This window comes from Oryza sativa, chromosome 8 (assembly GCF_034140825.1).
Source record: "Oryza sativa Japonica Group chromosome 8, ASM3414082v1".
Lineage (NCBI taxonomy): Eukaryota > Viridiplantae > Streptophyta > Magnoliopsida > Poales > Poaceae > Oryza > Oryza sativa.
The window spans coordinates 24293951-24306432 of NC_089042.1; the positions used below are offsets into that span (position 1 = coordinate 24293951).

Consider the following 12482-nt stretch of genomic DNA (forward strand, 5'->3'; position numbering starts at 1 on the left):
GTAACTTAATGTTGTTGGATTTTTCATTTCATGATTTTGTGGATTTGTGATTCATTTTCTTGCTCAGATGGATCGGATTGGGAGAGAGGTAATACATGGGTATTAGGTTTCTTGCGGGGATCAAATTCATGAGGTCGAGATTGGTATTTTCGTGTTGTTTTTGATTATCTGGTTGATTGATTGATTTGAGGATCTAGCTCGGGGATTCTTTCTGAAGGCAGACTCGGACTCGGGGAAGGACAGATCACACGGACGAGTGAAAAATCATACATACGAATGAAAATTATGTGACGATAGGAAAAATACTAATCTTTTAATTAGTTAAGATATGTACTCTATACTCTACTTCTAATATTTCTTATTTTTAATTCCGAATTTCCGTTATTTCCTAATTGTATTTCTATATGGACTCTATACTCTACTTCTAATATTCCTTATTTTTAATTCCGAATTTCAGTTATTTTCTAATTGTATTTTTATATGGACTCTAGTCCCCTCTTCTAATATTCCTTATTTTTTAACTCTGAATTTCAACTATTTCTAAATTGTATTTCTATATGGACTCTAGTCTCCTATTCTAATATTCCTTATTTTTTAATTCCGAATTTCAGCTATTTCCTAATTGTATTTCTATATGGACTCTAGTCTCCTCTTCTAATATTCCTTATTTTTAAATTTCGAATTTCAGCTATTTCTAAATTGTATTTCTATATGGACTCTAGTCTTCTATTCTAATATTCCTTATTTTTAATTCCGAATTTCAGCTATTTCTAAATTGTATTTCTATATGGACTCTGCTTTTTCTTTTTCTCCGATTAATGTGAGAATTTCTAGGCCATAAGAGCGAACGTGGAGGCTCCTTTTTCTATTCCTTTAATAATATAATAGATGTGCGTATTTAGATAAATACCATTACAATTTGTCTATTTATAGTTGTGCCACTCAAATTTAATAAAATTGGAACCATACCATCGCCGTTCATTTTTCATCCTCTCCCTCATATGCTCGTGGGACCCACCTGTCAGATTCATCTTCTTCCTCCACCCTCTCCTCTTTCTCTTTTTTTTTCCAATCTCTCTCCCCCACGTCTGTGATGTTCGCCGTTGCGCCAGGGAACGGGTCACCGGCACGGAGGTTGTTGTCAGCGTCCGTCACCCTGTGCTGCTGTGCACCACCTTGTGCGTTGGCTAGCCGTGCTCGCCGACGCCATTCTCTGCAAAGATTTAACGTTTCTCACTATCAATTTAACAAATGAACTCATCAAATCTACCGATAGCGATTGGATTTAACAAGAATGTACCAACCAAGATCGAAGCAGTCGGCGGCTCGGCGTCGTGGGGGCTGCCCATGGCGGGGGCCTCCCGGCCGAGGCGACGTGGAAGCCTTCCCGCCGCACAGGGCGTCCCTAGGGGCGTACGGCCAGCGCGCCCGCGCAGGGTCCCCAATTTTCAGGGGCCCCCTAGGCCCAAAACTTCAACGCACTAGATATATAACTCAATAAGTAAATTGGTAGTCTAACTAGTCCTAAAAATCTGTTATTTTTCTTGTCGTTTCGGCTTCGATTACGCCTTTGCCGGTTCGCACAGTTGCGCCGGTTCGCAATCTTGAATCGCCTCCCACTATGGACCTTGCCAATCACAACGAACGAGAGGAGTAAACGACGCCTCACTTCTTTCTCTCGTGCGGTCGTGCCGGTTGACGCCTGCCGCGCCCCTGACCTAATTCTTTCTGGTAATTTCTAATCCGGTAATCTCTAATTTTGGATTATCATTTTAGGCCATTCTAGATTGCTATGAAATATATTACAGAGTATAATTATTTTCATATTATATCATCAATTAAGTTTTTATCCTTCAACTTTACACAGGGCCCTCGAATTTAACGGGACGGCCCTGCCGCCGTATGTCAAGGTCCCCAACCGCCGACACGTTGCCGCCGCCGCCATTCGTCTTGACGGACTGCGCCACTAAGCAGCAGCACGAGATGGCGAGGAGGAGGCAGAGAAGAGAGGCGGCGTCCGCCACGTTCACAAGAGGAGGCTGAGAAGTGGTAGAGAGAGATGGAAAAAAAAGAGAAAAGAGGAGGATGGAGGAAGAAAATGAATCTGATAGGCGGGTCCCACGTGCATATTGGGGGAGAAGATGGAAAATGTGGTGGCGATGGCATGGTTCTAATTTTAAAAATTTGAGTGGCACGGTTATAAATAGACGATTTGTAATGTCATTTATCTGAATAGGTATATTTGCAATGGCATGAATCAAATTAACCCAAATTATTAAAAGTGTACAATTTTGGTAGGGTTAGTGAAGGTGCTATTTCAGCATCCTATGCCATGTCATGTTGAATTTTGGATCGGTGTTGGTATATTTAGTTAGTTTAGAGGTCTTAAGATACTTTTTAAAATAGTTTATAAATTCAATACATCCACTCACATGTTAATTACCATCAATGTATTTTACTCTTTTAATGCACTACTGTTTCTTTTTTCCTTCGATTATTGGCACGGATTGTTTATCCAGGTAAGACTATAAATCAATATTTAAAAAATAAACTACGTAAATAGCTTAGAATAGGTGGTATAATCATGCAACAAAGAAAGTTTCCTTTTGAGAAATATTTTTTTTAGAAGCGTGGAGTACAAAAATGCAGGGAAAACACTGAAAAAAAAAAGCATAATAATAACGTAGTTATATTTTTTTTTACGGAGGAAGTGTATAATACGGCCTCGCGCGAACCTACCAGGTTTTTACTCCTGCAAAAACACGGATACAAAAGCTTAAAAAAAAACAGTATTAGATCGAGAACCCTAGCCCCCTAGTTCGCCATGGACTTTCGACGACGGAAGCCGCCGAAGGACGGCAGGGTGTTCGTCCGCGGTCTCGCCGCGGGCACCGCCGGCGAGGCGGACCTCCTCCGCCACTTCGATCGTTACGGAGTGGTGGACGAAGTCTCCATCCCGAGGGTCGTCGGCGAGGTCGACAGCCTCACCGGCCTCCCGGCCCTCCGCTTCGCCATCGTCAAGTTCGGCCACCCCGAGTTCGCCGGCCTCGCCCTCAACGATCGGGAGCAGGTCATCGACGGCCAGATGGTATGGTCGGCGTCTCCGATCGACTTGACACAGTTAATCTCTCTTTCTGAATATAAGCAGAATAAGGCGTGTCAAATTTTCTTGGTTTATATTGCGCCATATGTAATTGTGCTCAAACAAACAAATCATGTTTTAAATATGTAATTGTTGCTGGAACGGGACGACCGGCTGCAGGTAGCCATCGTGCTGCGGCTGCTGCTGAAATGGGAAGCCCTGCTGCAGGTGGACATCGTCGTGCTGCGGCGGCTGCAACGGCAAGTCCTCCTGGTGCGAAGCCTGATCAGTCAACCGGTGGAGCTTGGTGTTCTCCAGGAACAGAGCATGCGCAAGAGAGATGACGTCCTCCAGATACTGCCACGAGGTTCCTCGTGGAGGGTAGATTCCTTCCATGTCTTTTCCCAAGTTCTTGAGAGCAAGACTTGCCATATGGATTCGGGATTGGATTTTAATCCCTCGTGCGTGTCACTAAAATAGTTACGAAAAAAATTGAGAAGATATATTAACATGTGATATATCGCTTCACAAAAATGCAAATTAAAATTCAATTTCTACATCTCGCAAAATAAATTTAACTGTGAATATATGTTAACTAGCTATAGTTTAATTTTTTTTCGTTGCGAGATGTAGAAGTTAAATTTGAACTTGTATGTTTATGGAGTAATATATTACATGTTACATCTTCTCAAATTTTCTTCATAACTATTTTAAGTGACATACAAATAACGATGTGACATCCTTCGAAGGATCGAAATAGTTTCCCATATGGATTCGGAGTCCTCAGCGTTCTCGCAGTTGGTTGGGTAGTATAGGGAAGCATCCTTTCGCAGGGACCGTAGATTTGATCGGGCGAGTTTGGCGAGTGGCGCTGGTTCCGAACCTCGCACGTCGTGTTTGGCAAGCGCATCATTCTGCAACTCGTGGCTGGTGTCGCGGTGGCGCTGGCGCATCAGGATCAGGTCCGCAGCTTCGGCCTTCGGGATCTCTGACCGCGCGGCCGTGCTGCTCTGCGTCCGCATCGTTCTGCAACTCGTGGCCGGTGTGGCGGTGGCGCAGCAGGTTCTCGTAGTCGTACTCGTACTCGTCTATGACGATCTCGCCGCCGTGCCGCTCGAAGTCCGAACTTTAAGCAGCCTCGGCCAAACGCCATGGAAGAGACATCACAACCCACTGGCTCCTGCAAAAAAAACCATTCACAAACTCAGGATCGATTCTGCATTACTCGGCTAAGAATCTAATCGAAACAACACACAGTAGGATGCAAATTCAGTTACTGTCAAATGCAGTTTCAGTTTGATCCACAAAATTCATTCTGCACATGTAGGATGGCAAAACCATTGCACGATTAGTTGATCACCTTCAGTTTAATTTATCTAAGATTGGAGTAAATGACAGTAACAACGCACTTCTAGTTATAAATTATTGTAATTTGAGATTTGAGATACACCCTTGCCGCGCCATGCAGTTAACAATTTTTAATGGCACGCACGAGCACAAGAACTTTCACCGATCAACCGACTCGAGGTATGCAGTTTCCAGCTCATTCGCCATCTTCTCCATCGCGATCCACGAGCTGCCACCTTCCTCCACCGCCGCCGCGGCGGCCGCGGCGAGCTCGCTGGTCTTGGCCCTCACATCCGCCAGCTTCCCGGCGTCCGCGGCGTCGGCGAACACGCGCGCGAGCGCCCCCGGGTAGGGCACAGCGCCCGCGCCATCCGCGGCACGCACACCGGCGCCGTGCAGGTCGACCACGAGCCGCGCGTCGATGAACTGGTCGGCCTTCATCGGCCAGGCGAGGAGCGGCACCCCGGCGGCGACGCCCTCGAGCGTCGAGTTCCAGCCGCAGTGCGTCAGGAACGCGCCCACGGCGGCGTGCCGGAGGATCTCCATCTGCGGCGCCCAGCCGCGCACGACGCGGCCACGCGCGGCCGTCCTCTCCTCCAGCCCCTCCGGCACCACGGCGGCGTCCGCGCCCACCTCCCAGACGAACCGCGCGCCGCTCGCCTCCAGCGCGGCGCCCAGCGCCGCCGCCTGGGCCGGCGGCGGCTTGTACATGCTCCCGAAGCAGACATAGACCACCGAACGCGAGGGACACGTGTCGAGCCAGGAGAACAGCTGCTCTGCTTCCGATGACCTCTCCTCTCCCCGGCAGCCGGAGTCGGCGACCGGGCCGACCGACCACACGCGGCCATGGCCGAAGAACCTGTTCAGGTACTCCAAGAACTCGCCCTCGATCTCGTCAAATGAATTCACCACGGCGCCCCAAGCTCTGGAGTTGAGCAAGAAGCCTTCCCGCACGAGCTCCCAGTCCGGATCGCCGGCGACGTAGCTCCTCACCACCGACGGGACATGCTCGTACGGGAAAGACGGGGACCCGGGAAGAGGGGGACACGGAGGTCGTCGGCGAGGAGCTGCACCCATCCAAGAAAGAAGTCGGAGACGACGACGGTGGGGGCATCGTCCGGGCGAGACCGCGCCCAGGAGAGGAGCGGCGCGCTGATACCGGAGAGATGGACGGCGAGGAGCGCGTGGTGTGAGTTCTCGTGGAGGGAGGCGTCGGGGAGATGGATCGGGAGGGCGGCGGCGAGGGGGGTGGATGCGAGGAAGGCGGAGAGGAGGGGGAGATCGGAGGCCGTGACGGCGACGGTGAGGGCGACGCCGTGGCGGGTGGAGAGGCGGTGGGCGAAGTCGAGGAGCGGCAGGAGGTGGCCCCGCGACGGCAAGGGGACGACGAGGGCATGCGGCCGCCGCCGGGAGGGCACGCCGTCGTTGGTGGACATGGCGGCCGGAGAAGAGTTTGATTGCGCGCGAGGACCAGTAGTCTCTGGAGATGAGTGAACCTCCGAGGCTTGGAGTGAGTGGTGATAGGCTGTCGAGCAGTAGCATTTCTAGCTGCTCTATGACAATCAACATCAGTCAATTATTACTTCCTCCGGCTCGTTTTAAACATAACGATGATTTCGTGTCTAATCTTAATCATTTGTATTATTTAATTTTTTTTATTTTTATTATTATTAGATAACAAACATGAATACTACTTTATACGTTACTTATATTTTTTATTTTTTAAAAAATAATTAAAATAAAATGAATGATTAAAATTGAACGTGTAACCTCATGACTATATTTATAATATGACAGTGGAAGCATTTTATTAGAAGACTTTATACTTAATTAGTTGTTGAAATGGTAGTAGTATGAACAGCTTGTGCTCGCCACCGACCCGGATGCGGACCGCCACTGGGCGTGCTAGGCTCGTGAAGTCAAATTACACGGCGACTCGGCTGGGCCCCGACGCTCGCAGGGATTTCGGCGGGGCTTTTAACTATTCGCCATTTTTAGATTTGGGCTGTGTTTATATCTAAACTTTAGATCTAAATTTTTAACTTTTTTCATCACATTAACCTGTCATACACACAACTTTTCAGTTACATCGTACCAATTTCAACCCAAACTTTCAACTTTTAAAAAAACTAAACACAGACTTGGCAAATAACTATTTGCCACCCCTATCTTAATGACATGTGGGTCCACATGTATCTATGACATGTGGGTTCAGTGGCAAAAAGTTAATTGCCACATCTAAATGTGGCAAATGGTTAAGAGGGTGTTTAGGAAGAAGGGACTAAAATTTAGTCCCTCATAAAATTGTAGTCCCTCCCACAGGGACTTATGCTTTTGTGTCCCTCCTTCCCAAACACCACCTAAATATCTCGATTTCGGGGGGCTCGCGGGCAGCTTGGGGGACCACGAGAGCTCACGGAATAAGTTCACCGGATGTCCCTCAATTGTACGCCGAGTCTTTCTGAGGTCTCTAACCACAATAACAAAAAATGTGTATCTCTAAGATATGTAAAACCGTTCAAAAAAATCCCAAAATAGTATAGATGTCTGGTTTCGTTGATATGACATTATAGTCAACAAAAAATAAAAAAATAAAAAGTGTGGCCCACATGCAAGTGAGAAGAAAAAAATATGAAGCCCACGCGTCAGCATTATCTTCTTTCTTTCTCTTTTCTTTTTTTTTCCTTCTACCTCAAGCTGTGCCACAGGCACACACAGGGACGCAATTACGGCGCGCTCGTGTTCCTCAGGCTGGAGCTTATGCTCGTCATCCTCGCCATGCCCTGCGTCTCCCAGGCGTCGGCGGTGCTCATCCGAGGCGGCACTACGACCGGGCTGGCACCGGGCTGGCCGGTGGGATCGTGCTCACGGCGTTCCTGGTTGCTCTGCTGCTGTTCCTGTCGCTGGGCGTCACTACGGGGAGGCTGCTGCACTACAAGGAGGTGCACCAGGAGATTGTTCGCCGGACGCTCGGCCCCGGCAAGCGTGCTCAGTGGACGTGGAAGGACCCCGCCCGCCCTGCCTGGCTCGTCAAGCTCAGTCCGCTCTTCGATGACCTGCGTGTCTCGCCCAAGTACATGCTCTCGCAGATCGCAGGCAGCGGCCTCGTAGCGGATCATCGTGTCCGACGACGAGAATGAGGACGCCGAGGCGCCGTTCCTGCAGAAGTTGCTCGGCATACTACGGATTGTTGACGATTCTTAAATCATAATATAATATCTGACTGTCAATATCTGCATATAATAAAATAAAACATGATATCCGACTTAGTGGTAGGTATTATTACTAATCATTTCCACTAGTGATGGTGAAATATGTGTATGCAGGTGTTTTAAGAAAAAAACACATCCGTCAAGCAACAAACTGCACCTCCGCGCATTCAGGATACATTTACACAGATTGAAGGCCCTATAAATCAAGTAAACAACTCTAAATGGGCCCAACTATCATGCCAATGGGCTGAGGGCCTCAAAATTAGTGTCCACGACAAAAAAACGGGCCGAACGGAGCCGTCCCGGGTTCGGCCGAACCTCCAATTCGGCCGAATACTTTTTGTAGCCGTTGATCGTGAGATTCGACATGGACGGCCCTGATCTCTTCCCGATGACGGTTGGAGGGTAGTTTGGTCGTTTCCTATACCTGTAACCGTCATATGGAGGCTATAAATAGAGCTCATCTCATTCATTCACAACACACAACTTTGAGATGAATTATTATTGGTATTTCTTAACGACATTACTAGAAATATAATTTCCAGCAATGACGCAGAAATACTTCTGGTATATTATGGTTATAGAGTTCATCCGCAAGCGCACGGATACACCATAGTAGCATTTCACCCGAGAGTATTCCAAGAGTATCGTATTTATTTTATCCCGTGGGAAGATCATGTAGAGAGAACTCAACTAATAACTTATATATTACTTGTGATAATCATATTCTAAGCAGGGGTTAAGATAATCCAAGGGTACAGTGACACACAAGCATTACTACTCATCCTCGTAATAATTAATCTAAGCTAGGTAGAAAGAAAAGAGAAAGAGAATCTATTCCTATACTTCTAATATACATAGTATACATACATTCTAGTTAACTGGTATACTAGCTAATACCCTCTATCCGTAATAATTAATCTAAGCTAGGTGGAAAGAAAAGAGAAAGAGAATCTATTCCTATACTTCTAATATACATAGTATACATACATTCTAGTTAACTGGTATACTAGCTAATACCCTCTATCCGATGCCCTCCTGGTACTTCGAGAAGCCACCCCTGACTGCTGAGTTCCTTACGACAGCCCGTCATGACCATCCAACCAGGGCTAAATACGGAGGAATACCCTCCTCAGGAAATTAACTTAGGATTATATATAGGCGCGGAGGAATACCCGTACTGAGCTGTCACCATCAGCGGCACACCTCTCATCTGCAATATATAACCCCAAATAATGATATCCCGTAACCTAGACACCACGTCTAAACTACCAGATACTACTCTAATATTATCATCATGACATAGAGTAATTGCATAAGCAAACACTATACCCGCACCAAAGCATCTCCCAGATAAGCTAGCAGTATATTCAGTATAACATGAACATAATGTAAAGTAGGTACTAACATACTCGGAAAGTATTTCAATACCATAAATGGTACACTCTGTCTGTCAAGAAATTCCACGGTGAATGGGAGGAGCTTAAGTGCAATTTCTGCCTTACTTTCTTGACAGACAGAGTGTACCATTGTTTCGCTTCTTCTCTAAGAGAAAGAAACAATTTCCACTTTAGAGTTTCATGTGTCATGCCTACGATGGATAGGCACGAAGACACTAGCTCAAAGTCCCGAAGATGGAGGTATGGGCGTTCACCGATACTACCAGAGAAGGTTTTCTCTCGAACCATGGCTATAAAGCCAGGACTGATTTCGTAGCCATCCGAAAGGATTGGTTTTGAAGAACAGGATGGCTCACAAAGATCAGCCCGAGGAGCAGAAATGTTTTGAATTGTGGGTTGCTCCATCAAGGAAAGGAATCAAAGAAGAAGAAATATACATAAAGATACGAGGATGACCTAGACTCGGATAAATTAACAACCGTTCCCCGGCAACGGCGCCAGAAATACTTGTTGGTATTTCTTACGACCACAGATAAATCCGCAAGCGCACAGAATACCGCTGTAGCACTTCACCTTCGGGTGACCCCAAAAGGATATCAAACTCAGGGAACATGTGTAATCTACCTAATGCTAAGACAATCCGAGGAGAACAACTAAAGATAGGTAGGCTAGGCTAGAAAGGTCTTTCTAAGGGTTTTAATTATCTAAGCTAAGTTAAAGGTAATTCCCTATCTGTTGCTTTGGGCACCGACCCCTGCTAGTCTGTCAGCGTGGTTCTGGCTATAGCTCTATGATGTATCCGAACGTGGAGGATTACTTGGACGGGATTCAGGGCTGTCACCACCTACCGCCTACCTCTGACAAATCCGTGGGATACACAACAAACAAAGGTAATATCTAACCTAGACACCACGTCTAAGTTATTAATTACTACTCTAATACTCGAGCAGGAACTTCCTTCTCTATCCGGAGTCCTAGTACTAGTGCACTTAGTATAAATACTAAACAATGAACCTGCAAAGATGGAAATCTATCTTACTCAGACAAAATAATTAAATAACATAACAAAGGAACACGAATGCTTACTTTATAGAAGAAGTTCTCCGAATCAGGAGCAGAGTGTACCGACAGCTCCGGTACTCCTCCAGAATTCCTCCTAGGAAGCTACACTCGTCGAGGTAGAAGTCGGATGAGCGCCAAACTTCCGGGCACTCCTCCAGAGCTTCCCCTCACTCTCTACCTTATTCTCATGTACAAAAGATACAATAGAGCCTCTTATAATTCAGCTCAAAGTTGTGTGTTGTGAATGAATGAGAGGAGCTCTATTTATAGCCTCCATATGACGGTTACATGTATGGGAAACGACCAAACTACCCTCCAACCGTCATCAGGAAGAGATCAGGGCCGTCCACGTTGAATCTCACGATCAACGGCTACAAAAAGTGTTCGGGCGGAACCCAGGACGGCTCCGTTCGGCCCGTTTTTCATCGTGGACACTAATTTTGAGGCCCTCAACCCATTGGCATGATAGTTGGGCCCATTTGGAGTTGTTTACTTGACTTATGGGGCCTCCAATCCGTGTAAATATGTCCTGAATACGCGGAGGTGCAGTTTGTTGCTTGACGGATGTGTTTTCTTCTTAAAATACCTGCATACACATATTTCACCAACACTAGTGAAAATGATTAGTAATAATACTTACCACTAATTTGGATACCATGTTTTATTTCATTATATGCAGGTATTGACGGTCAGATATTATGATTTAAGGACCGTCAACACGGATCTACTTCACGTTCATGGAGTCGGTGAAGCGGGTGGCGCTGGGGATCGTGGCGAGCACGCACATACGCTGGCACACATCGTCGGACCACTCGTCGTGTGCGAACGCCGTGGTGGTGCTCGCCATCGCCTCCTTCCAGCTCTTCTTCATCCGCAACCGCGCTCGCCTGCCGCCGCCGCCGCTGTTCCGCAGCCACACTCGCCCGCCGACGTCATCGCTTTGCCTGCTCTGGGCGCCCGTTGCCGCTCCCTCTCCGCAGGAAGAACGAAAGATAAGAAGAGAAAAAAGAAAAGAGAAAGGAAGAAGATGATGCTGACACGTGGGTCCTATATTTTTTTATTCTCACTTACATGTAGGCTTCACATTTTTATTTTTTATTTTTTTACTGACTAGATGCCACACCAGCGAAACCAGACATCTATGCTGCCTTGGGACCTTCTTTGAACAGTTTTACATAGTTCAAAGGTACACATTTCTGGCATTGCATTTAGGGGATCTTAAACAGACTAGGCGTACAATTGAGAGACGTTAGGTGAACATATTCAGCTCACGCGGCTGTGGCACTTTCGTGGGACGAAACTCGTGAGGTCGTATGCGCCCCACATGGCCACATAATACAGGCCGCGGGATCGCCAATTCGCCACGCCATTTGTGGGCTCGCATTTTAGCAGCTAGCGTGCGGGCCGGATGCTTCTCAAGGAGGAAAGATTAAAAGATGGGAATAAGTCTATTTTGCTTCCTTCGACTTATGTCCCTGGTTGAATCGCATCCATTAATAGCAAAATTGTGTATAACACATCTCTCAACTCCCAAAACCGTAACAAATCGACTTCTGGAGCGGTTTCGGAGGCGGTAGGGGTAGGGATGGGGGCGGGGATGAGGCAGTGGAGCGATCGGGAGTGGGGCGCAAGCTCAACTGCTAACGGCGGGGTGCGGGAGGTGACCGGCGAGCCGGTCGGCCAGAGGATTGAGATAATGGCCTAGAGAAGAAGAGGAGAAGCGTGGCTGACAGTGAGCCTCAACGTTTTTCATTTCTACGCTTGACACTGACATGTCTTACAATCTGATTCAGCCAGTTAGTAGGGTCCAAGATGCCATGTGGGACAAAATCACCCAGGGAGTCGATTTGGAACGGTTTTCAAAGTTGGGGGACAGGTTATACCCGGTTTTGCGGTTGAGGGATGCCATTCAACTAGAGACATTTTTGGAGGGAGGAAAATAGACTTATCAATGAAGATGAGTGCTCTTGATTATCTAGGCTCTAAGCCCAACTGATGTGACGTGTCAGAAGCGAACTGCCGGAGACGAAATCACGTCGAATGAACGGGCCAAAACGGTCGTTATGCAGTACTACATTGTTTCCATTTCTACTTTTATAGTTTTACTATTTTTATTTTCGTTTTCATCAGTAACCATTTCCATATAGTTCGATTGGTAAAAATCGAAAACAATCAAACGCTATGTAAAAGTAAATGGCGGTAGTAGAAGATATAGGCTGATTGCTAGTCAGAGGCTTGCCGTACACGGTGGTTCGGTGCATGGTCTCGGGTCGTCGTCAAAGTCGTCGCAAAGGTTAGTAAAATTGGGCCGTGTTATTCAAAATTTTTTCTACAAAAATTTTCAACCTTTTCGTTACATAAAATATTTGGACACGTGCA

The 12482-nt window shown here is 46.8% G+C and overlaps 2 protein-coding genes across 4 annotated transcripts; one reads left to right on the forward strand and one right to left on the reverse strand.

Moving 5' to 3' along the window:
* The first annotated feature begins 2685 nt into the window (after positions 1 to 2685).
* LOC136351471 (uncharacterized) lies at positions 2686 to 5521 on the forward strand. The gene is made up of 2 exons (XM_066303636.1): positions 2686 to 3088; positions 3263 to 5521. Exons 1-2 carry the CDS (start codon positions 2825 to 2827, stop codon positions 3560 to 3562), a joined length of 564 nt encoding a protein of 187 aa, XP_066159733.1. The 5' UTR covers positions 2686 to 2824; the 3' UTR covers positions 3563 to 5521.
* LOC4345896 (flavonol 3-O-glucosyltransferase UGT89B1) lies at positions 3563 to 5973 on the reverse strand. Of its 3 annotated transcripts, none has more exons than XM_015792915.3 (2): positions 4605 to 5973; positions 3563 to 4262 (listed from the first exon to the last, which is right to left on the reverse strand). In XM_015792915.3, exons 1-2 carry the CDS (start codon positions 5969 to 5971, stop codon positions 4211 to 4213), a joined length of 1419 nt encoding a protein of 472 aa, XP_015648401.2. In that variant the 5' UTR covers positions 5972 to 5973; the 3' UTR covers positions 3563 to 4210. The 3 variants fall into 3 exon arrangements, with proteins under 3 accessions (XP_015648401.2, XP_066159732.1, XP_015648402.2); XM_066303635.1 differs by having other exon boundaries at positions 4593 to 5973; XM_015792916.3 differs by having other exon boundaries at positions 4575 to 5973.
* Between the last annotated feature and the right edge of the window lie 6509 nt (positions 5974 to 12482).

Bases quoted from the DNA above. Each gene is read 5' to 3' on its own strand.
- LOC136351471 (XM_066303636.1), top strand. From the start codon at position 2,825: ATGGACTTTCGACGACGGAAGCCGCCGAAGGACGGCAGGGTGTTCGTC. The intron at 3,089-3,262 runs GTATGGTCGGCG...GACCGGCTGCAG, and splicing joins AGGTCATCGACGGCCAGATG to GTAGCCATCGTGCTGCGGCT.
- LOC4345896 (XM_066303635.1), bottom strand. From the start codon at position 5,971: ATGCTACTGCTCGACAGCCTATCACCACTCACTCCAAGCCTCGGAGGT. The intron at 4,263-4,592 runs GTGAAAGTTCTT...TTTTTTTTGCAG, and splicing joins TACCTCGAGTCGGTTGATCG to GAGCCAGTGGGTTGTGATGT.